Below are 24,221 nucleotides of genomic sequence, written 5' to 3' on the forward strand. Positions count from 1 at the left end.
AGCAGACTCCATCTAAAAAAAAAAAAAAGAAAGAAAGATAGAAAGAAAAACACGCTATCAGGAATGTGGATCTTTCTTTCATCCACCTCATTTTTTTTTTTTTTTTTTTTTTTTTTTTTTTTTTTTTGAGACAGAGTATCGCTCTTGTTACCCAGGCTGGAGTGCAATGGCGCAATCTCGGCTCACCGCAATCTCCGCCTCCTGGGCAAGCAATTCTCCTGCCTCAGCCTCCTGAGTAGCTGGGACTACAGGCACGCACCACCATGCCCAGCTAATTTTTTGTATTTTTAGTAGAGACGGGGTTTCACCACATTGACCAGGATGGCCTCGATCTCTCGACCTCGTGATTCACCCGCCTCGGCCTCCCAAAGTGCTGGGATTACAGGCTTGAGCCACCGCACCCGGCTCTTTTTTTTTTTTTTTTTTTTTTTTGAGACATAGTTTCGCTCTTGTTACCCAGGCTGGAGTGCAATGGCGCGATCTCGGCTCACCGCAACCTCCGCCTCCTGGGTTCAGGCAATTCTCCTGCCTCAGCCTCCCGAGTAGCTGGGATTACAGGCACGTGCCACCATGCCCAGCTAATTTTTTTTTTTTTTTTTTTTTTAAAGATAGGGTCTTGTTCTGCAACCCAGGCTGGAGTGCAGTGGTGTGATCATGGATCACTGCAGCCTCGACCTCCTAGGTGCAAATGATCCTCCACCTCAGCCTCCTGAGTAACTGGGACTATAGCCACATATCACCACACCCAGCTAATTTTCAATTTTTTTGTAGAGATAGGGTCTCACTATGTTACCCAGGCTGCAGCTCACTTTTGATGAGATTGTGCAGAAAGCTTTAGCCTGGTACATAGATTCTTTTTGGCTAACTCGGGCATCTAACAAGTCTTGCTTCTTTCCTCTGTGGAAACAAATCAACTTAAGTGCCCATTTAGGAATGAACTGTTCCTACAGACTAGGTTCAATCCAGGTGTCTACTCTGACAGCTTAAATGGAACAGAAATCAGTCCTTAGAAAACTGTTATAAAGCCTCATTCTCTCCGGGCATGGTGACTCACGCATGTAATCCTAGCATTTTGGGAGATTGAGGCAGGCAGATCATTTGAGGTCAGGAGTTCGAGACTAGTCTGGCCAACATGGTAAAACCCCATCTCTATTAAAAATACAAAAATTAGCTGGGCGTGGTGGTTCATGCCTGTAGCCCCAGCTAATTGGGGGCTGAGACAGGAGAATTACTTGAACCCAGGAGGTGGAGGTTGCAGTGAGCCAATATTGTGCCATTGCACTCCAGCCAGAGTGAGACTCTGTCTAAAAAAAAAAAAAAAAAAAAAAAAAAAAAAAAAAAGGCCAGGCACAGTGGCTCAAGCCTGTAATCCCAGCACTTTGGGAGGCCGAGGCGGGTGGATCACGAGGTCAAGAGATCGAGACCATCCTGGTCAACATGGTGAAACCCCGTCTCTACTAAAAATACAAAAAATTAGCTGGGCATGGTGGTGCGTGCCTGTAATCCCAGCTACTCAAGAGGCTGAGGCAGGAGAATTGCCTGAACCCAGGAGGCGGAGGTTGCGGTGAGCCGAGATCGTGCCATTGCACTCCAGCCTGGGCGATACTCTGTCTAAAAAAAAAAAAAATTCATTACTTATTTTTTCAAAAATTATATCAAAATGGTTCAGTTAAAGACACTTAGTCATTTGGATTATAAATTTAGTCATTTCCTTCTACCCCTGCCCCCAAAATTAGTGAGATCCTTGGGTTAGCACTCCAGAGACCATTCTAGCCTATATATGTCCTAGGCCATTTCTCCTGCCAGGTGAAATAAAAATGAATGCAGCTGCTTCTTTGAAAAAGTCTGTCTTCAGGGGCAAATCTCATCAGCCTACCTAGACCTTAACTCAGGGTCTGGGAAAGCTACAGCATGAGACATGGGATGGCAGAGAGATAGTGGTTTGTCGCCCTCTGCAGGCTGCACTCAGTGAGCTTCGATTAGGTTTGAGAAAAAAGGGATGCTCCATAAACAAGTTAATGCCAAGATAAGCTGGGGGTGGGATGCAGGAAATGCTTGTGACCATCAGCCTATCATTCAAAATACCATAGCACTTAGGACATGGAAAGATAACCACTATATATTGTTAAGTGAAAATAGGATGTAATAAAACACTAAGCACAGCTTGATTCAATTTTCAGAAAAACAGATTTAGTCATACCAGAATGTTAAGCTTCAGCTCTCTCAGTGCTGAGATTATGGGTAATTTATATTATCCTCTTACATGTACCGCTTAACTTTCTACAATAAATATATATTATTCTAGTCATAGGAAACTAGTTTAAAAGTGTTTTTGTTGTTGTTGTTGTTTTGTTTTGTTTTGGAGACAGTTGTGCTCTGCTGCCCATGCGGGAGTGCAGTGGCACAACCACCACTCACTGCAGCCTTGACCTCTTGGGCTTAAGCAATCCTCTCACCTCAGGCTTCTGAGTAGCTGGGACTAAAGGTATGTGCCACCACACCTGGCTAATTTTTTATTTTCGTAGAGACAGGAGTCTTGCTATGTTGCCAGGGTTGGTTTTGAACTCCTGGGCTCAAGCAATCCTCCTGCCTCAAACTCCCAAAGTGCTGAGAGTATAGGCATGAGCCACCAGGCCAAGACAGTATCTTTTATTTTATTTTATTTTAATATTTATTTTATTTTTTGAGGCAAGGTCTCATTCTGCTGTCCAGGCTAGAGTGCAGTGGCGAGACCATGGCTTACTGCAGCCTCGAATTCCTGGGCTCAAGCAGTCCTTCCATCAGCCTCCCAAGTAATTGGAACTATAGGCACATGCCACCATGCTGACTAATTTTTTCTATTTTTTTGTAGAGATGGGGGTCTCGCCATGTTGTCTAGACTGGTCTTGAACTCCTGGGATCAAGCAATTCTCTCGCTTCAACCTTAAAAGTATCTTTTATTTTTATTTATTATTGTTTTGAGTCAGGATCTTGCTATGTTACCCAGGCTGCAGTGCAGTGGCACAATCATGGCTCACTGTAGCCTGGACCACCTAAGTTCAAGTGATCCTCCCGCATCCCCTCCCAAGTAGTTAGGACCACAGGTTTGTGCCACTATGGCTAGAAAATTTTTTTGTATTTCTTTCTTTTTTTTTCTTTTTTTTTTTTTGAGACAGAGTTTTGCTCTGTCACCCAGGCTGGAGTGCAATGTCGCCATCTCGGCTCACTGCAACCTCCACCTCCTCCTGGGTACAAGCAATTCTCCTGCCTCAGCCTCTCCATCAGCTGGGATTACAGGCACCCACCACCATGCCTGGCTGATTTTTTTTGTATTTTCAGTAGAGATGGGGCTTCGCCACGTTGGTCTGGCTGGTCTCGAACACCAGACCTTAGTGTCAAGGAAACAAAGGCTTAGGGCCGGCATGGTGGCTCACGGCTATAATCCCAGCACTTTGGGAGGCCAAGGAGGGCAGATCACTTGAGGTCAGGGAGTTTGAGACCAGCCTGACCAACATGGTGAAACCCCATCTCTACCAAAAATACAAGAAATTAGCCAGGCATGGTGGCAGGCGCTGGTAATCCCAGCTATTCAGAAGGCTGAGGCAGAAGAATCTCTTGCACCTCTGAGGCAGAGATTGCAGTGAGCCAAGATCGTGTCACTGCACTCCAGACTGGGCAACAGAGCAAGACTCCATCTCAAAAAAAGCGCATATTTTTAAACGTGGTGGTGCCAGTAACATTCTTTACCTTGATCTGGATGCTGTATGTCTTCATCAAGTTGTCCACTTATGATATGTGCATTTCTCTGTGTATATAGTATACTTCAATTAAGATAGATTTTAGCTGAGCACGGTGGCTCAAGCCTGTAATCCCAGCACTTTGGGAGGCCGAGGTGGGTGGATCACGAGGTCAAGAGATCGAGACCATCCTGGTCAACATGGTGAAACCCTGTCTCAACTAAAAATACAAAAAACTAGCTGGGCATGGTGGCACATGCCTGTAATCTCAGCTACTCAGGAGGCTGAGGCAGGAGAATTGCCTGAGCCCGGGAGGCGGAGGTTGCGGTGAGCCGAGATCGCGCCATTGCACTCCAGCCTGGGCAACAAGAGCGAAACTCCGTCTCAAAAAAAAAAAAAAAGAAAAGAAAAAAAAAAAAAAAAGATGGGCTAGGTGTGGTGGCTCATGCCTGTAATCTCAGCACTTTGGGAGGCCTAGGTGGGTGGATCACCTGAGGTAGGGAGTTCGAGACCAGCCTGGCCAACATGGTGAAACCTGTCTCTACTAAAAATACAAAATTAGCCAGTATGGTGGCACATGCCTGTAGTCCCAGCTACTTGGGAGGCTGACACAGGAGAATCGCTTGAACCTGGGAGGCAGAGTCTGTAGTAAGCTGAGATGCAGCCACTACACTCTAGCCTGGGCAAGACAGAGCAAGACTGTCTCAAAAAAAAAAAAAAGGGCTGGGCGCACTGGCTCACGCTTGTAATCCCAGCACTCTGGGAGGCCAACGTGGGCGGATCACAAGGTCAAGAAATTGAGACCGGCAATATGCGTGATTGGGGAATTCATGTGGAGGTCAGAGTGGAAGCAGGTGTGAGAGGGTCCAGCAGAAGAAAACATGGCTGCCAAAGTGTTTGAGTCCATCGGCAAGTTTGGCCTGGCCTTAGCTGTTGCAGGAGGCGTGGTGAACTCAGCCTTATGTAATGTGGATGCTGGGCACAGAGCTGTCACCTTTGACCGATTCCGTGGAGTACAGGACATTGTGGTAGGGGAAGGGACTCACTTTCTCACCCATGGGTACAGAAACCTGTTATCTTTGACTGCCGTTCTCGGCCACGTGATGTGCCAGTCATCACTGGTAGCAAAGATTTACAGAATGTCAACATCACACTGCACATCCTCTTCCGGCCCATTGCTAGCCAGCTGCCTCACATCTTCACCAGCATCGGAGAGGACTATAATGAGCGTGTGCTGCTGTCCATCACGACCAAGATCCTCAAGTCAGTGGTGGCTGGCTTTGATGCTGGAGAACTAATCACCCAGAGAGAGCTGGTCTCCAGGCAGGTGAGCGACGACCTTACAGAGAGAGCAGCCACCTTTGGGCTCATCCTGGACGATGTGTCCTTGACACATCTGACCTTCGGGAAGGAGTTCACAGAAGCGGTGGAAGCCAAACAGGTGGCTCAGCAGGAAGCAGAGAGGGCCAGATTTGTAGTGGAAAAGGCTGAGCAGCAGAAAAAGGTGGCTATCATCTCTGCTGAGGGCGACTCCAAGGCAGCTGAGCTGATTGCCAACTCACCGGCCACCACAGGGGACGGCCTGATCGAGCTGCGAAAGCTGGAAGCCTCGGAGGACATACCAGCTGTCACGCTCTCGGAACATCACCTACCTGCCGGTGGGGCAGTCCGTGCTCCTCCAGCTGCCCCAGTGAAGGCCCACCCTACCTGCACCTCCACAGGCCGACTGGGCCACAGCCCCAATGAGCCTTGACACCGCCTTCCTTCTGCCCCCACCCCAGAAATCACTGTGAAATTTCATGATTGGTTTAAAGTGAAGGAAATAAAGGTAAAATCACTTCAGATCTCTAAAAAAAAAAAAAAAAAATTGAGACCATCCTGTCCAACATGGTGAAACCCCGTCTCTACTAAAGAAACAAAAATTAGCTGGGTGTGGTGGGCTCTGTCTGTAGTCCTAGCTACTTGCTGACGCAGGAGAATTGCTTGAACCCAGGAAGTAGCGGTTGCAGTGAGCCAAGGCCATGCCATTGCACACCAGCCTGGGCAACAAAGCAAGACTCCATCTAAAAAAAAAAAAAAAAAAAAAAAAAAAAATGAAGTTTGGACAGAAACTCTCATTCATTGGTGGTGAGGATGCAGAATGGTACAGCCACATATGGAAGACAGTTTGACGGTATGTTACAAAACGAAACATACTTTCACTATAAGATCCAATAATTGGAGGCTCCTTACTATTTATCCATGAGTCTATAGAAACCTGAACATGGATATTTACAGCACCTTTATTCATAATTGCCAAAACTTGGAAGCAAACAAGATGTCCTTCAGTAGGTGAATGGGTAAATCCTGTGTGGCTGTGTAGGAGCAGGGCATATGAGAACTCTGTTGTAACATCTGCTTGATTTCACTGTCAAACTAAAAACTGCTCCAGGCTGGGCACGGTGGCTTGCATCTGTAATCCCAGCACTTTGGGAGGCCGAGGTAGGTGGGTCACTTAAAGTTAGGAGTTCAAGACCAGCCTAGCCAACATGGTAAAGCCCTGTCTCTGCTAAAAATACAAAACTAGCCAGATATGGTGGTACATGTCTGTAATCCCAGCTACTCAAGAGGCTGAGGCAGGAGAATCGATTGAACCTAGGAGGAAGAGTTTGAAGTGGGCCGAGATTTCACCATTGCACTCCAGGCTGGGAGACGGAGCAAAACTCCATCTCAAAAAAGAAAAAAGAGATAATCCAGGGAAATCCTAAACTGAGGGAATATATTTGATGATGTTATGGAATTATTTTTGTTTTTTTTTCAACAATGATTTTTGGCAGTGATAGTTTAAATTTTTTTAATGTGATTATAATATTGTAATTAAAAAGAGATACATATTAAAGTATCTATAAATGGAATAAAATAATGTTTGGTATTTGCTTTAAAATCTAGTGGCAGGAGTGTGAGAAGTAGGGGGGATAGAGATGAGACAATCATCCATGTGCTATTACTAAAGCCTGGTGATGGGGACACAGGGATATTTACATATACAAAAACAGATAGAAAAATAGAATAGTACATTTCCTGTACACTATTGTCTCTTGTCCCGACCTGCAGGACAACAACAGGGGCCCGAAGGGAGGGAGTGGGGATGGATGGGCAGGAGACGCGAGAAATGGAGACAAGACAGGAGTCTGATCAAGTCTCGTTTATTGTTGCTGAGCTCACAGCTTAAATAGACCAGGCAGGGAGGCAGGGCAAAGGAAGCTTGCAGTTGGAAAATTCCGGCCTGGTGTGCCTCGTGCCGCTACCAGCCCCGTGACGCCTCGTGCCGTCCACGGGCTGGACCTGAATCATCAGGACTTGAGCCTTCCACAAGCGGCACCTGGGCTCTCTTGGCCCCAGAATTTGGCCTGTGCTCACAGCTTCCCACAAGCGGCACCTGGGCTCTCTTGGCCCCAGGATTTGGCCTGTGCCGCTCCCCACAGTCTCTATTTTTGTATATGTTTGAAATGTGCTAAAATTGAGAGGTAGAACAATTTTTCCCCGATTTTTCTTCATTTTTCGTACTTCCTAATACTTTAACCTATTTTATCCCTATTTTGTATTTTTTTTTTTTTCGAGACAGGGTCTCACTCTGTAGCCCAGGCTGGAGTACAGTGGCACAATCCAGGCTCACTGCAACCTCTGCCTCCCAAGATCAAGCAGTTCTCTCACTTCAGCCACCCACTTCAGCTGGGATTACAGGCTTGTGCCACCACTGTCCCCGGCTAATTTTTGTATTTTTAGTGGAGACAGGGTTTTGTTATGTTGGCCAGTCAGGTCTCAAGCTCCTGGCCTCAAGTGATCTGCCCACCACAGCCTCCCAAAGTGGTGGCATTACAGGCACCATGCCCAACCTCTATGTTGTATTTCTGTTAAAAATGTTTATCCAGGGGCCGGGCGCGGTGGCTCAAGCCTGTAATCCCAGCACTTTGGGAGGCCGAGGCGGGTGGATCACGAGGTCAATAGATTGAGACCATCCTGGTCAACATGGTGAAACCCCGCCTCTACTACAAATACAAAAAATATTAGCTGGGCATGGTGGCGCGTGCCTGTAATCCCAGCTACTCAGGAGGCTGAGGCAGGAGAATTGCATGAACCCAGAAGGCGGAGGTTGTGGTGAGCCGAGATTGCGCTATTGCACTCCAGCCTGGGTAACAAGAGCGAAACTCTGTCTCAAAAAAAAAAAAAAAAAAAAAATGTTTATCCAGAATGTAATAATAGGAAAACAGACAAATACAAACACAATCTGCAAAACAATTCACCTGGATTCTTCAGAATGCTCTGAAAGACAAAGTCTGTGGAACTGTCCTAGATTAAGAGCAGCTAAAGAGACGTGATAACCAAATGTAGTATCTGAACCAAGATTAGATCCTGAATCATGAGCAAACTTACCAAGGAAATTATTGGGACTACTGGGACATTTGAATATGGGCTGAATATTACATACAAATGTTTTATCAGCCGGGCACGGTGGCTCACACCTGTAATCCCAGCACTTTGGGAGGCCAAGGCAAGTGGATCACAAGATCAGGAGATCGAGACCAGCCTGGCCAGTATGATGAAACCCCACCTCTACTAAAAATACAAAAATTAGCCAGGTGTGGTGGCATGTGCCTGTAGTCCCATCTACTCGGGAAACTGAGGCAGAAGAATCACTTGAACCCGGAAGGCCAAGGTTGCAGTGAGCCGAGATTGTGCCATTGCACTCCAGCCTTGGGAAACGGAGCAAGACTCTGCCTTAAAAAAAAAAAAAAAAAAAGTTTTGCCTGGGTATGGTAGCTCATGCCTGTAATCTTAGCACTTTGATAGGCTAAGGCGGGCAGATGGCTTGAGCTCAGGAGTTCAAGACCAGCCTGGGTGACAAAGTGAGACCTGTCTCTATAAAAAATACAAAAAATTAGCTGGGCATGGTGGTGGTGCACACCTATAGTTCCAGCTACTTGGGATACAGAGGTGGAAGGATGGCTTGTACGTGGGAGGCAGAAGTTGCAATGAGCCACGGTCAGGCCATTGCACTTCAGCCTGGGTGACAGAGGCAGATCCTGTCTCAAAAATAATTTTAGTGATTCCTTCAGCAGCACATATACTTAAATTGGAACAATATGGAGAAAATTAGCATGACCCCTGTGCAAGGATGACACAAAAATTCATGAAGCATTTCATATAAAGCCAAAAATATATTTAAAAAATGAGTTTTAATTAAGAACAGTCACACATTAAGATACCTAGAACCTTCTATATTTTGTCAGTGCACCCTACTCTGTCGAATGGGAACTGGAATCCATTATCTGAGAAGGCATTTACCTTTAGCAGCAAGATTCAAGTCAAAGTCCCTGTTCCACATTCTGGAACATCAGGCTGTAGTCAGTGTGGGTCTATCAAAGGCAGCAACTCTCCACAACGAGAATTCAGTTTCAGACATGCCAAGTCATCTGACCGTGTGGGCCCAATGTTCAGTATTGCAATTGGCAGCTTCTTCTCCTGGGCAGTGAGGATAAACCTGTAACCAGAGTACACCTGCATGGGAAAAGACACACATAAGAATGTATAGGTTCTCCAGATATAGAAAAAGTTAAACCAGCCAGGCACGGTGGCTCACGCCTGTAATCCCAGCAGTTTGCGAAGCCAAAGCAGGCAGATCATGAGGTCAGGAGTTTGATACCAGCCTGGCCATGATGGTAAAACCCTGTCTCTACTAAAAATACAAAAATTAGCCAGGCGTGGTGCTAGGCGCCTGTAATCCCAGCTACTTGGGAGGCTGAAGCAAGAGAATTGCTTGAACCTGGGAGGCGGAGGTTGCAGTGAGCTGAGATGGCACCATTGCACTCCAGCCTGGTGACAAAGCAAGACTCTGTCTCAAAAAGGCCGGGTGCGGTGGCTCACGCCTGTAATCCCAGCACTTTGGCAGGCCGAGGCGGGTGGATCACGAGGTCAAGAGATCGAGACCATCCTGGTCAACATGGTGAAAACCCCATCTCTACTAAAAATACAAAAATTAGCTGGGCATGGTGGCACACACCTGTAATCCCAGCTACTTGGGAGGCTGAGGCAGGAGAATTGCCTGAACCCAGGAGGCAGAGGTTGTCGTGAGCCGAGATCACGCCATTGCACTCCAGCCTGGGTAACAAGAGCGAAACTCCATCTAAAAAAAAAAAAAAAAAAAAGATCCAGGCTCAGTGGCTCACACCTATAATCCCAGCACTTTGGGAGGCTGAGGCAGGCAGATCACAAGGTCAGGAGATCGAGACCAAGACCATCCTGGCTAACATGGTGAAACCCCGTCTCTACTAAAAATACAAAAAATTAGCTGGGCATGGTGGCATGCGCCTATAGTCCCAGCTACTCAGGAGGCTGAAGCTGGAGAACCGCTTGAACCTGGGAGGTGGAGGTTGCAGTGAGCCGAGAACATGCCACTGCACTCCAGCCTAGGTGACAGAGTGAGAGCAAGACTCCCTCTCCAAAAAAAAAAAAAAAAGTGAAACCAAACAGGGGGGTCTCTCTAGGACTTCCAGTTCCGCACAAGGGGTAGTTACCACTCTAGCCAACTCAGATACCTGCAAGGATGATCCCACCACCAAGAGGGAGTCAGCTTCTTTTACACGCTTGTGCACAAAATCAACCTTGTCAGGGTTCACTGTGTCTCCGAAGAAAACGACATCTGGTTTCAGACGGCCTCCACACTGAATGCAGGATGGGACCTGAAAGCTCCGGACTTGCTCCTCTGATAGAAAGACGTCACCATCGGGAGCCAGGCCATGGGCCTCCGCACTCCAGGTGGGGTTCAGGACTTGGAAGCGCTCCTGCAGCACCCCCCGGGGAGTCTGTTCCCCACAATCCAAGCACAGGACCCTGGAAGGAAGGAAGACGCCGACTGAACAGCCTGTCCTTGGGAGGCACACAGCTGCCAGAGACGTTTCATCCCAACCATTTCCAGCCCTTCCAGCACTGCTGCTTTCCCTCACACACAATCCCCACCCGGCTTTAGGCATACTTTCTCTTTTATTTTTTATTTTTGGAGACAGGGTCTGGCTGTTGCCCAGGCTGGAATGCAGTGGCATGATCTCAGCTCACTGCAGCCTCGACCTCCTCCTAGGCTCAAGTTATCCTCCCACCTCAGCCTCCTGAGTAGCTCAGACTACACCACAAACATGTGCCACCATGCCCAGCTAAGTTTTGTATTTTTGGTAGAGACGGTGTTTTACTATGTCACCCAGGCTGGTCTCAAACTCCTGGCCTCAAGTGATCCTCCCACTTTGGCCTCCTAAAATGCTGCGATTATAGGCATGAGCCACTATACCCAGCCCATCTGTTTCCTTCCTGTACACTCCTTCCTAACCTTCTGCTATAGCTCACTAATATCCTTAACATGACTGCAAACGTCTTGCCTGCTGATTTCCTTAGTGCCCAAACGTGCGTTTTTTCCCTCTATCCTTTCCCTTGTTGATCTGCTGCATTTGCCACTGTCTATTACCGTCCTCTCTAAATACTTCTCCTTCTTGGTTTCCAGGACACAGTGTCTCCTGGTTCCCTTCTCACTTCTCTAAATCATCAGAGCTTGAGCTTGAGCCGCTGATGGGGAGAAGTTTGTGTTTTGTTTTTTTTTTTAGTCAAAGTCTAGCTCTGTCACCTAGGCTGGAGTGCAGTGGCACAATCTCGGCTCACTGCAACCTCCACCTCCTGGGTTCAAGCTATTCTCCTGCCTTAGCCTCCCAAGTAGCTGGGATTAAAGGTGCATACCACCACGGCCAGCTAATTTTTGTATTTTCAGTAGAGGCGGAGTTTCACCATATTGGCCAGGCTTATCTCAAACTCCTGACCTTTTGATCTGCCTGCCTCAGCCTCCCAAAGTGCTGGGATTACAGGCGTGAGCCACCATGCCCAGCCAATGTTTTTGTTCTTGTTGTTGTTGCTTTTAAGAGACAGGGTCTTGGCCAGGTGTGGTGGCTCATACCTGGAGTGGGCATGATCATAGCTCACTGCAACCTTGAACTCCTAGGCTCAAGAGATCCTCCTGTGTTGGCCTCCTAAAGTGCTGGGACTATAGGTGTGAGCTACCACACCCAGCCTTATTTTTCTCCTTTTAGTTCTAGTCAGCCATCAGATTATGTTGATTTTCTTCTTTTAAAAGGCCCCCTGTGGCTAGGCGTGGTGGCTCACACCTTATAATCCCAGCACTTTGGGAGAGTGAAGTGAGAGAATTGCTTGAGCCCAGGAGGTCCAGACCAGTCTGGGCAGACAGCAATACCCTGTCTCAAAAAAAAAAAAAAAGAAAAAAACAAAACAAAACTTTTTTTTTTTTTTTTTGGTAGAGACAGGGTTTTGCTCTGTCACCCATGCTGGCGTGCAATGGCACGATCTCGGCTGACTGCAACCTCTGCCTCCCAGGCTCAAGCAGTTCTCCTGCCTCAGCCACCAGAGCAGCTGGGATTACAGGCACCCACTACCATGCCCGACTAATTTTTATAGTTTTTGTAGAGATGGAGTTTTGCCATGTTGGTCATGCTGGTCTCGAACTGACCTCATGTACTGCCCACCTTGGCCACCCAAAAATGCTGGGACTTCAGGCATGAGCCACCACACCCAGCTAAAGTTTTTTTTTAACTAGCTGGATGTGGTAGCATGTGCCTAGAGTCCTAGCTGCTGCGGAGGCTGAGGCCAGAGGATTCCTTGAGCCCAGGAGTTCTAGGTTACAGGGAGCTATGATGGCACCATTGCATTCTAGACTGGGTGTCAGAGCCAGAACCTGTCTAAAAAAAAAAAAGGCCAGGCCACGCACAGTGGCTCATACCTGTAATCCCAGCACTGGGAGGCCAACGAGGCAGGCAGATCACCTGAAGTCAGGAGTTTGAGACCAATCTGACCAACACAGTGAAACCCCATCTCTACTAAAAATGCAAAAATGAGCCAGGCGTGATGGCGGGTACCTGTAATCCCAGATAGTCAGGAAGCTGAGGCAGTAGAGTTGCTTGAACCTGGGAAGTGGAGGTTGCAATAAGCCAGGATCATACCACTGCACTCCAGCCTGGGTGACAGAGTGAGACTCTGTCTCAAAAAAAAAAAAAAGGTTGGGCATGGTTTCTCATATCTGTAAGCCTAGCACTTTGGGAAGCCAAGGCTGGTGGATCACCTGAGTTTAGCAGTTCAAGACCAGCCTAGCCAACACGGCAAAACGCCGTTTCTACTAAAAATACAAAAATTAGCGAGGCGTGGTGGTGCACACCTGTAATCCCAGCTACTCAGGAGGTGAACTGCTTGAACCTGGGAGGTAGAATTTGCAGTGAGCTGAGATCTTGCCACTGCACTTCAGCCTGCATGATGGGAGGGAGACTCCATCTCAAGGAAAAAAAAAAAAAGCCCCTGTAAAATATCAAGAAGTCCTGGATTTGTTTTCAAATGCTTAAGAAGAGACAGGGAGAGCATGGATAAAGTAGACATGACAAAATCTTGATAAAACCTTGGAATCTGGGTGATGGTATATGAGAATTCACTATACTATTCTCTTTTGTAAACGTTTGAAATTTTCATTACTTAAAAAAAAGAGATTTTTATCATGAAAAAATTATTTTAATGAACCCATAAGCATCATTAACTCAAATTCCCTAGATACTCTAATCTAGGTTCTTCAGGCTGACCTCCCTGACGTGCTCTTTTCAATGCTGTCTAGCCATCCTCAAACGCTATTTTTATCATGTTGCTTTCTTGCTCCGAAACCACTAATAAACCCCTTTGGTGTCTCACAACAGACCCAACTGCACTGCCTGATTTTCAAATGCAATCATGATTTCGGTCTAACTTTCCCAGATACTCTGGTCTCTACAATTTCCAGGTCCAAACCTCTACAGAGGCCAGGCCAGAGTCTTCTTGGGTCTACTATTTCCCTTCATCTGGAAAGCCCTGTTTCCCTCTTTTGCCTAGAGAAATCTGAGCCAGTCTCAAGCCCCCTATGCCCATAAAAGCTTTCTTGGGTCTGGGTGCGGTGGCTCACGTCTGTAATCCCAGCACCTTGGGAGGCTGAGGTGGGCGGATCACCTGAGGTCGGGAATTCAAGACCAGCCTGACCAACCTGGAGAATAAACCCCACCTCTACTAAAAATACAAAATTAGCCCAGCGTGGTGGCACATGCCTATAATCCCAGCTACTTGGGAGGCTGAGGCAGGAGAATACCTTGTACCCAGGAGGCAGATGTTGCAGTGAGCCGAGATCCTGTCATTGTACTCCAGCCTGGGCAACAAAAGCAAAACTCCACCTCAAAAAAAAAAAAAAAGGCTGTATTGGGCCAGGTGTGGTGGCTCATACCTGTAATCCCAACACTTTGGAAGACTGAGGCAGGAGGATGGCTTGAGCTCAGGAGTTCGAGACCAGACTAGACAACACAGCAAGACCCTGTCTCTATTAATAAATAAATAAATACATACATACAAAGCTTTCTCAACTGATTATCCAGTCTTTACTAAATCTGTGAATTTGAACATGCACAGCATATAAGTCAAGAACCACACTATTTAGCAATCATGCATTGTCACTTATCATTAATTATGGGTTTTGTTTGTTTTGTTTTTGAGAAGGAGTTTCACTTTTGTTGCCCAAGTTGGAGTGCAATGGCGTGATTTTAGCTCACTGCAACGTCCGCCTCCCAGGTTCAAACAATTCTCCTGTCTCAGCCTCCTGAGTAGTTGGGATTACAGGCATGTGCCACCATGCCCAGCTAATTATGTATTTTTAGTAGAGACAGGGTTTCATTATGTTGGTCAGGCTGGTCTTGAACCCCTGACCTCAGGTGATCTGCCCACCTCAGCCTCCGAAAGTGCTGGGATTACAGGCGTGAGCCACCCTGCCCAGCCAATTATGTCATTTTCATGTACCCCCAAATATTACAAAATTCTTGCCTATAAAGTGGACCATGTTTTATACTTTGTTGTTGTTGTTTAGTTTTTGAGACAATATCTTTCTGTCGCCCAGGCTGGAGTGCAGTGGTGCGATTTCGGCTCACTGCAACTCTGCCACCCATGTTCAAATGATTCTCCTACCTCAGCCTCCCGAGTAGCTGAAAATACAGGTATGCACCATCACGCCCAGCCAATCTTTGTACTTTTAGTAGAGATTGGGTTTCCCCATATTGGCCAGGCTGGTCTCAAACTCCTGAGTTCAAACTGTCAGCCCCCACTCAGCCGCCCAAAATGCTGGGATTACAGGTGTGAGCCACTGCGCTCAGCCTATACTTTGGTTTTGACCTCTCCACACCACTAAGGGGCACAATAGTGTTATAATGTGCTTCATAGTATAATGTATGTATATCATACATTCTAGGCACCCAGTAAATATTTCACCATTGGCCGACTGATTTCAGTCCTCAGAGAAGCCTCTCTGGGGCTTAAAGAAATAGTCTCCAGGCTGGGCACAGCGGCTCACGCCTGTAATCCCAGCACCTTGGAAGGCCAAGGCAGGCAGATCACGAGGTCAGGAGTTCAAGACCAGACTGGCCAACACAGTGATACTCCATCTCTACTAAAAATACAAAAAATTACCCGAGTGTGGTGTACTCCTGTAGTCCCTGGGAGACTGAGGCATGAGAATTGCTTGAACCTGGGAGGCAGAGCTTGTGGTGAACCGAGATCATGCCACTGCACTCCAGCCTGGGCTACAGAGCAAGACTCCATCTCAAAAAAAAAAAAGAAAGAAAGAAAGAAAAAGAAATAGTCTCTAATTAGCTACAATTATTGCCAGACCCACAAGCATGATACCCTCCCATGTATTTGTTCCCTCATTATTCATTGACTTCTGACTATATGCCTGGCTACATTGTGTTCTAGGCATCCTAGGCATCGGAGACCCAGCAGTTGGTAGCACATGCTATTGGTGATGAGCTCATGTCTTCCTCAGAACATGCTAAAGGCCACTTGTGAACAGTTTCCTTTCTTTTCTTTTTTTTTTTTTTAATTGAGATGGAGTCTCACTCTGTCACCCAGGCTGGAGTACAGTGGCATGATCTCGGCTCACCACAGCCTTTGCATCCCAGGTTCAAGCGATTCACGTGCCTCAGTCTCCCAAGTATCTGTGACAACAGGAGTGCACCACCAAACTCAGGTAATTTTTTGTATTTTTTAGTAGAGATGGGGTTTCACTGTGTTGGTCAGGCTGGTCTTGAACTCCTGACCTCAAGTGATCCGCCTGCCTCAGCCTCCCAAAGTGCTGGGATTATAGGCATGAGCCACCATGCCCAGTCCAGTTTCCTTTCTTAAAAAAATGTTTGGCTGGGTGCAGTGGCTCACTACTGTAATCCCAGCACTTTGGGAGGCTGAGGCCTGCAGATAACCTGAGGTCAGGAGTTGAGACCAGCCTGGCCAACATGGAGAAATCCCATTTCTACTAAAAATACAAAATTCACTGGATGTGGTGACTCATGCTTGTAATCCCAGCTACTCAGGAGGCTAAGGCAGGAGAATCGCTTGAATCCACGAGGTGGAGTTTTCGGTGAGCCAAGATTGTGCTGTGCCATTGCACTCTAGCCTAGGCAACAAGAGCGAAACTCTGTCTAAAAAAAAAAAAATTTTTTTTGTTCAGCTATTTGGGCGGCTAAGGCAGAAGAATTGCTTGAACCCGGGAGGTGGAGGTTGCAGCGAGCCAAGATCCTGCCACTGCACTCCAGCCTGGGCGACACAGCAAGACTCCATGTAAAAAAAAAAAAAAAAAAGTTTTTGTAGAGACTGAGTCTGGCTGTGTTACGCAGGCTGGTCTTGATCTCCTGGCCTCAAGCAATCCTCCTGTCTCAGCCTCCTGAGTTGCTGGGATGACAGGTATGAACCACAGCACCTGGTGCACAAGCAGTTTCCTGTGTCTCTCTTGCCTTGGGTGTTGTCTGCCCATGGAAGCCTCCTTGGGAGGAGCAGAGTCAAAGTGCTAAGGAGTTAATTCCCCTAGAGCAATCCTGGCCGATGAGGGATGAAAGATGGTGAATAAACACCTCAGCTTCAAGGCCAAGCACAGTGGCTCACACGTATAATGCCAGCACTTGCAGATGCCAAGGCAGGAGGCTCACATGAGCCCAGGAGTTCGAACCCAACCTGGGCAACATGGTAAGACTTTGTCTCTACAAAAAATAAAAATAAAATTTAAAATTAACTGAGTGTGGCCGGGCGCGGTGGCTCAAGCCTGTAATCCCAGCACTTTGGGAGGCCGAGGCGGGTGGATCACGAGGTCGAGAGATCGAGACCATCCTGGTCAACATGGTGAAACCCCGTTTCTACTGAAAATACAAAAAATTAGCTGGGCATGGTGGCGCGTGCCTGTAATCCCAGCTACTCAGGAGGCTGAGGCAGGAGAATTGCCTGAACCCAGGAGGCGGAGGGTGCGGTGAGCTGAGATCACGCCATTGCACTCCAGCCTGGGTAACAAGAGCGAAACTCCGTCTCAAAAAAAAAAAAAAAAAAAAAAAAAAAAATTAGCTGAGTGTGTTGGTGTTTGCCTGTAGTCCCAGTTACTTAGGAGGCTGGGGTGAAAGGATCACTTGAGGCCAGGAGATTGAGGCTGTAGTGAGCTGTAATCACACCACTGCACTCCAGCCTGTGTGACAGACTGAGATTCTAGATTCTGTCACACACACACACACACACACACACACACACACACACACAAAGAAAAAAAAGAAAAAATCACCCTAGCTTGCTCAATTTTCTTTCTTTCTTTCTTTTTTTGAGACAGAGTCTCTCTCTGTCACCCAGGCTGGAGTGTAGTGACATGATCTCAGCTCACTGCAACCTCTGCCTCCCAGGTTCGAACGATTCTCCGGCCTCAGCCTCCTGAGTAGCTGGGATTAGAGGTGTGTGCCACCACACCCAGCCAATTTTTGTGTTTTTAGTACAGATGGGGTTTTGCCATGTTGACCAGGCTGGTCTTGAACTCCTGACCTCAGGTAATCTGCTGGCCTTGATCTCCCAAAGTGCTGGGATTACAGCCGTAAACCACCACATCTGGCCTCAACTTTCTTTTTAAAAAAAGACTGGGCGCAGTGGCTCAGGGCTGTAATCCCAGCACTTTGGGAAGCCAAGGCAGGTGGATCACAAAGTCAGGAGTTTGAGACCAGCCTGGCCAACATGGTAAAACCCTGTCTCTACTAAAAATACAAAAGTTAGCTGGGTGTGATGGCTATAGTCCCAGCTAATTGGGAGGCTGAGGCAGGAGAACTGCTTGAACCCAGGAGGCAGAGGTTGCAGTGAGCTGAGATCACACCAGTGCACTCTAGCTTAGGTGACAGAGGGAGATTCTGTCTCAAAAAAAAAAAAAAAAAAAAAAATCCATTATTTTATTTACTTTATTTTTACAGAGACAAGATCTCTGTTTTAAGCCTGCTAAGAAAAAGAAAAAAAAATTTTTTTTTTTTTTGAGATGGAGTTTCGCTCTTGTTACCCAGGCTGGAGTGCAATGGCGCGATCTTGGCTCACCGCAACCTCTGCCTCCTGGGTTCAAGCAATTCTCCTGCCTCAGCCTCCTGAGTAGCTGGGATTACAGGCATGCGCCACCATGCCCAGCTAATTTTTTGTATTTTTAGTAGAGTCGGGGTTTCACCATGTTGACCAGGATGGTCTCGATCTCTTGACCTCGTGATCCACCCGCCTCGGCCTCCCAAAGTGCTGGGATTACAAGCGTGAGCCACCGCGCCCGGCTAGAAAAATAAAAAAAATTTAAAAATTTAAAAAGACAGGATTTCACCATGTTGGCCAGGTTGGTCCTGAACTCTTGGCCTCAAGCAATCTTCCTGCCTCAGCTAGGATTACAGGCATGAGTCATCGTGCACAGCTCTCAACTTCTTTTTTTCTTTCCTTTCCTTTTTTTTTGGGGGGGGGGGGCGGATGGAGTCTTCTCTGTCGCCCATACTGGAGTGCAGTAGTGTGATCTTGGCTCACTGCAACTTCTGCCTCCCAGGTTCAAGGAATTTTCCTTCCTCAGCCTCCCAAGTAGCTGGGATTACAGGCGTGTGCCACCACACCCGGCTAATTTTTATATTTTTAGTAGTGACGGAGTTTCACCATGTTGGCTGAAGCTGGTCTAGAACTCCTGAGCTCAAGTGATCTGCCCACCTCAGCCTCCCAAAGTGCTGGGATTACAGGCATGAGCCACAGCATCCAGCCCCAGCCCTCAAGTTTCAGTGAGACAATCCTCAGCATGTCCTAGACAGTTGGAGGGTCCTCACAGGACTGAACCCCAGTGCCCAAAGCAGTAACCCACTCATTAACACACCCTTTCTTGGCTTTCCTCTCTTTCCTGTTTTATGTCCCCACTCAATGAATTGACAGGAGTCAACTCCAAAATAAACAACTTGCTCTGAAATCCTTTCTCAAGGTCTAAGACTGTGGTGATCAAGTCAGCCAAGGTCCCTACTCTCCCAAAACAACACACGTGTTTGTGTTCAAACTGTCTACACCTCCTGCACCTGTGCATGCATCCGTGGAGCTCTGTCAAACGCCGACTCCCCGCCTTGGTGTGCAGGGCATCCACGTTTTGGGTCACCAACCAGTACAGCTTTCCAAGTTTCTCCCAGGTGCTCAAAGCCCAGTGTGCAGGGTTAGGCTGGTGGGAGGAGAATTGAGGCCAGCCCACAAAGCTTCTTGCCCAGTACCGCTGGCGGATTGGGGCACTCCGGACAAAATCGCTATGTTGGATGGGCCTGCGGTCAGTGCGGGCATAAAGCCCCACGTTTTCTGACCTGTAATCTGGTATTCCCGACTCGGTGGAGATTCCTGCCCCAGTCATCACAAGGAGTCTCTTGGAAAGGGTGATAAAGCGCTGTAACTCTTTGACCTTCTCAGGGTCCAAAGGAGGACTTGCTGGCACAAATAACCGACTGGAGCCTTTTGAGCACTGCCGGCTGGGGTTTGCCATCCCACGGCCTTTTGCTGACCTGAAAGTCAACCCAAAGCTCATCTTCATTCTAGAGAAAAAGAAACCTCACGTGAGAAACTTGGGTGTTTTTTTCCCACTCTCTCTCTCTCTCTCTCTTTTTTTTTTTTTTTTTGAGACAGCATCTCCCTCTGTTGCCCAGCCTGGAGTGCAGTGGTGCAATCACAGCTCACGGCAACCTCCACCTCCTGGGTTCCAGCAATTCTCTTGCATTAGCCTCCCAAATAGTGGGATTACAGGCGTGCACCACCACACCTAGCTAATTTTTCTGTATTTTAGTAGAGATGGACTTTCACCATGTTGGCCAGGCTGGTTTTGATCTCCTGACTTCACGTGATCTGCCTGACTTGGTCTCCCAAAGTGCTAGGATTATAGGCATAAGCCACTGTGCCAGGCCATGGTTTTGTGTGTGTGTGTGTGTGTGTGTGTGTGTGTGTTCTTTTTTTTTTTTTTTTTTTTTGAGACAGAGTCTGTACCCTCCCCCTCCTGGATTCAAGTGATTCTTCTGCCTCAGCCTCCTGAGTAGCTGGGACTATAGGCAAGTGCCACAATGTCTGGCTAATTTTTGTACTTTTAGTAGAGACGGGGTTTCACCATGTTGGCCAGGCTGGTCTCGAATTCCTGAGCTCTATTGATCCATCTGCCTCAGCATCCCAAGGGGCTGGGATTACAGGCGTAAGTCTTGGAGGCTGACCCTAGCAGGTCAGGTTTTGTTTAAGTCCTTTTCAGTGACCAAAGGAGGACTTGCTGGCACAAATAACCCAATGGAGACTTTCAAGCACTGCTGGCTGGGGTTTACAATCCAACGGCCTTTTATACCTTTTAGGGTTTTGATTTTGTTCATGTAATTAAGCACACACACACTCCTTTTCTGTTTTCTTTTTTCTTTTATTTTATGTTTATTTTTTTGAGACGATGTTTTGCTCTTGTTGCCCAGGCTGGAATGCAATGGCTCGATCTCTGCTCACTGCAACCTCTGCCCACCAGGTTCAAGCAATTCTCCTGCCTCAGCCTCCCAAGTAGCTGGGATTACAGGAATGTGCCACCACACCCCACTGATTTTGTATTTTCAGTAGAGACGGGGCTTCTCTATGTTGATCAGGCTGGTCTCAAACTCCCGAACTCAGGTGATCTGCCCGCCCCAGTCTCCCAGAGTGCTGGGATTATAGGCGTGAGCCACAGTGCCTGGCTTCCTTTCATTTTTCCATTTCCCCCTTATCATTTTAGTTTACCCTCCCCTGCAAACTCTGCTACTTGGACACAGCAGAGAGACAAGATCCCATGCCAGTCAGCTTTTCTAGGTGTAAAAATAGAGGGCTGGGCGCGGTGGCTCACGCATGTAATCCTAGCACTTTGAGAGGCCAAGGCAAGTGGATCATTTGAGGTCAGGAGTTCGAGACCACCCTGGCCAACGTGGTGAAACCCCATCTCTACTAAAAATACAAAAAAAAAAAAAAAAAAAAAAAAAAAAAAAAAGCCAGACGTGCTGGCACGTGCCTGTAATCCCAGCTACTGGGGAGGCTGAGGCAAGATAATTGCTTGAACCTGGGAGGCAGAGGTTACAGTGAGCCGAGATGGCACCATTGCCCTACAGCCTGGGAAAAAAAGCAAGGCTCTGTCTAAAAAAAAAAAAAAAAAGGGAGTCCGGGCGCGGTGGCTCACGCCTGTAATCCCAGCACTTTGGGAGGCTGAGGCGGGTGGATCACGAGTCAAGAGATCGAGACCATCCTGGTCAACATGGTGAAACCCCTTCTCTACTAAAAATACAAAAAACTAGCTGGGCATGGTGGCGCACGCCTGTAATCCCAGCTACTCAGGAGGCTGAGGCAGAAGAATTGCCTGAACCCCAGGAGACGGAGGTTGCGGTGAGCCGAGATCGTGCCATTGCACTCCAGCCTGGGTAAAAAGAGCGAAACTCCGTCGGGGGAAAAAAAAAAAAAGACTTTGACATAATATTTGATAAAATGCACAAATCCTCTAGTGACATGCACCCCGTATGTAAACATTATTTTATGCTTTGCTTTCCAGATTTGAGATCAGGACCCCGCTTTCTCCTTGACATTTCACAGCAACATGTGGACAGCTAAGCAAACGCACAGTCTGGTTTCCTGAGACCAAAGGGCCAGGGAAACCCCGCTGAAAACGTCCTTCAGTGGAACAGCTGCTCTCTTCCCGGTCCCCCCAAGGGCAAAGAGGAGAAACAGAATCCCTCACAAGAAATCCACAACTTCAGAAACCCGCAGCCCTCACAGAACACACTTACCTCTTATAGTTCCAGGACCACCTCACAACCCACAGTGGGATTGCATGATTGCACTTGCCTTTTGGGACATGTAGTCCAGAAAGCTTAAGTGATGCGACAAAAACTACAAGTCCCACAATCCTCCGCGTCTCGCAATTGACTGCCCCAGATCGTCCAGGATCGCCTCCTGTCGGCTCTTTCTGGTCAGAGGTTCTCCCTTAATATAAAAGCTTTTACTCGTGGATTTGTTTTGTTTTGTTTTGTTTTCAATTTTTGTAGGCACATGGTAGACGTATATATTTATAATGCACATATGATTTTTTTTCTTTTCTCTCTGTTTTTTTTTTGAGACGGAGTTTTGCTCTCGTTGCCCAGGCTGGAGTGCAGTGGCGCGATCTCGTTTCACTGCACCCTCACCCTCCTGGCTTCAAGTGATTCTCCTGCTTCAGCCTCTCGAGTAGCTGGGATTACAGGTGCCCGCCACCACACCCAGTCATATTTTTTTTTTTTTTTTTTTTTTGGTATTTTTAGTGGAGACGGGGGTTTTGCCATGTTCCCCAAGCTGGTCTTGAACTCCTGACCTCAGGTGATCTACCCGCCTGGCCCTTCCAAAGTGCTGGGATTACAGGCGTGAGCCACCACGCCCGCCCATCTTTTTTCTTATTTTTGTCTTTTTTTCTTTTCTCTGTGTCTATCTATGCTTTACCCACATGAGACGTTTTGGTACAGACGTGCAATGAGAAATAAGCACGTCATTAATCATGGATCTAGATTTGACTTTTTTTTTTTTTTTTTTTTTGAGACGGAGTTTCGCTCTTGTTACCCAGGCTGGAGTGCAATGGTGCGATCTCGGCTCACTGCAACCTCTGTCTCCTGGGTTCAAGCAATTCTCCTGCCTCAGCCTCCCGAGTAGCTGGGATTACAGGCATGTGCCACCATGCCCAGCTAATTTTTGTATTTTTAGTAGAGACGGGGTTTCACCATGTTGACTAGGATGGTCTCGATCTCTTGACCTTGTGATCCACCCGTCTCAGCCTCCCAAAGTGCTGGGATTATAGGCGTGAGCCACCGCGCCCGGCCCACTTTTTTTTTTTTTTTTTTTTTTTTTTTTAAGTTTTTGTGTTTTTAGTAGACAGAGTTTCACCATGTTAGCCATGCTGGTCTCAAAGTCCTGATCACTCAAGTGATCCGCTGGCCTCCGCCTCCCAAAGAGCTGGGATAACAAGCCTGAGCCACTGTGCCCGGCCTAGATTTGACTCATTCTAAATGTCAGTGTTCATGATCCTTTTCATTCACAACGACAGAATCGGGTTCTCTGCTTTTGGTAAAATACCTTAAACTTGTGAAGAAATATGTTCATAAATATTTGAAAAAGTGATGTTTTTGCAGTTAATATGAAGCCAAATATAAATGAACTAATGTACTTAACTTGCTTGGATTCTCCAATTTTTTTTTTTTTTTTAAGATGGGGTTTCACCATGTTGGCCAGGCTGGTCTTGAACTCCTAACCTCAGGTGATCCGCCCGCCTCGGCCTCCCAAAGTGCTGAGATTACAGGCGTGAGACACCGCCCCCCGCGGATTCTCCAATTTTATTTATCATCTTGGCTTTTTATTAAGTTAATCAGTACAATGCCTGCATCTCAATCCCAGTGATTCTGATCTACAAATTTCCAAATGTCCCTAATATGTAGACAACAGAACCGCTGCTCTACAGCATAACCCAAATAAGATGTCAGTAAATTTGTGAGTGTTTTTGGACATAAAGATGGCAGCTAGCAGGAGCCTTAAAGACCACCTTCCCCCATTTTAAGATGAGTGGCTCCCACCTGTAATCCCAACACTTTAGGAGGCCAAGACAGGAGGATCACTTGAGTCCAAAAAGTTTAATAGCAGCCTGGGCAAAATAGTGAGACCTGATCACTACAGAAAAAAAATAAAATTAGCTGGGTGTGGTGGTGTGTGCCTCTAGTCCCAGCTACTCAGGAAGTTCAAGTGGGAGGCACTTTTTGCTCAGGAGGTCGAGGCAACCCTCAAACTCCTGAACTCAAGGAAAGCTGTCGCCTTGGCTTCCCAAAGTGCTGGGATTACAGGTGTGTGCCACCACACCTGGCCTCCTTATCGACTTGCCAGCATCCTTTCACAAATCCCCTGACTCTGTGACAACATGCAGCTTTCCAGAAAGGTGCTTTGAAGACACGACAGGATAGAGCACACAGCCCTCCATGTCTCTTCCCTAAGTTGCTATATTCATTGAAAGATAAATGACCCTGGTCCTTGCCTTTTCCTGCACAAGATAATGTCTGATGGGGTTAGCAATGATATCTCTGTAATCTATAACCAGATATA

General features: G+C 47.1%; 1 protein-coding gene, 1 non-coding gene and 1 pseudogene across 3 annotated transcripts; 2 read left to right on the top strand and 1 right to left on the bottom strand.

The window, feature by feature from the left end:
- The first annotated feature begins 4,152 nt into the window (after positions 1–4,152).
- On the top strand, positions 4,153–5,452 carry LOC120360111 (prohibitin 1 pseudogene; annotated as a pseudogene).
- Positions 5,453–8,799: 3,347 nt separating this feature from the next.
- LOC120365140 (U6 spliceosomal RNA) lies at positions 8,800–8,906 on the top strand. Its single transcript, XR_005580159.1, has one exon. It is a non-coding gene; the product is annotated as a U6 spliceosomal RNA (small nuclear RNA).
- On the bottom strand, positions 8,895–21,964 carry SIRT4 (sirtuin 4). 2 transcript variants are annotated; one of them, XM_039471612.2, is made up of 4 exons: positions 21,896–21,964; positions 19,439–19,663; positions 10,292–10,586; positions 8,895–9,254 (listed from the first exon to the last, which is right to left on the bottom strand). In XM_039471612.2, exons 2-4 carry the CDS (start codon positions 19,660–19,662, stop codon positions 9,102–9,104), a joined length of 672 nt encoding a protein of 223 aa, XP_039327546.1. In that variant the 5' UTR covers position 19,663; positions 21,896–21,964; the 3' UTR covers positions 8,895–9,101. The 2 variants fall into 2 exon arrangements, with proteins under 2 accessions (XP_039327546.1, XP_039327545.1); XM_039471611.2 differs by having other exon boundaries at positions 19,166–19,663; positions 21,896–21,954.
- Positions 21,965–24,221: the final 2,257 nt, after the last annotated feature.

The sequence above is a fragment of the Saimiri boliviensis genome, chromosome 7 (genome assembly GCF_048565385.1).
Source record: "Saimiri boliviensis isolate mSaiBol1 chromosome 7, mSaiBol1.pri, whole genome shotgun sequence".
Lineage (NCBI taxonomy): Eukaryota > Metazoa > Chordata > Mammalia > Primates > Cebidae > Saimiri > Saimiri boliviensis.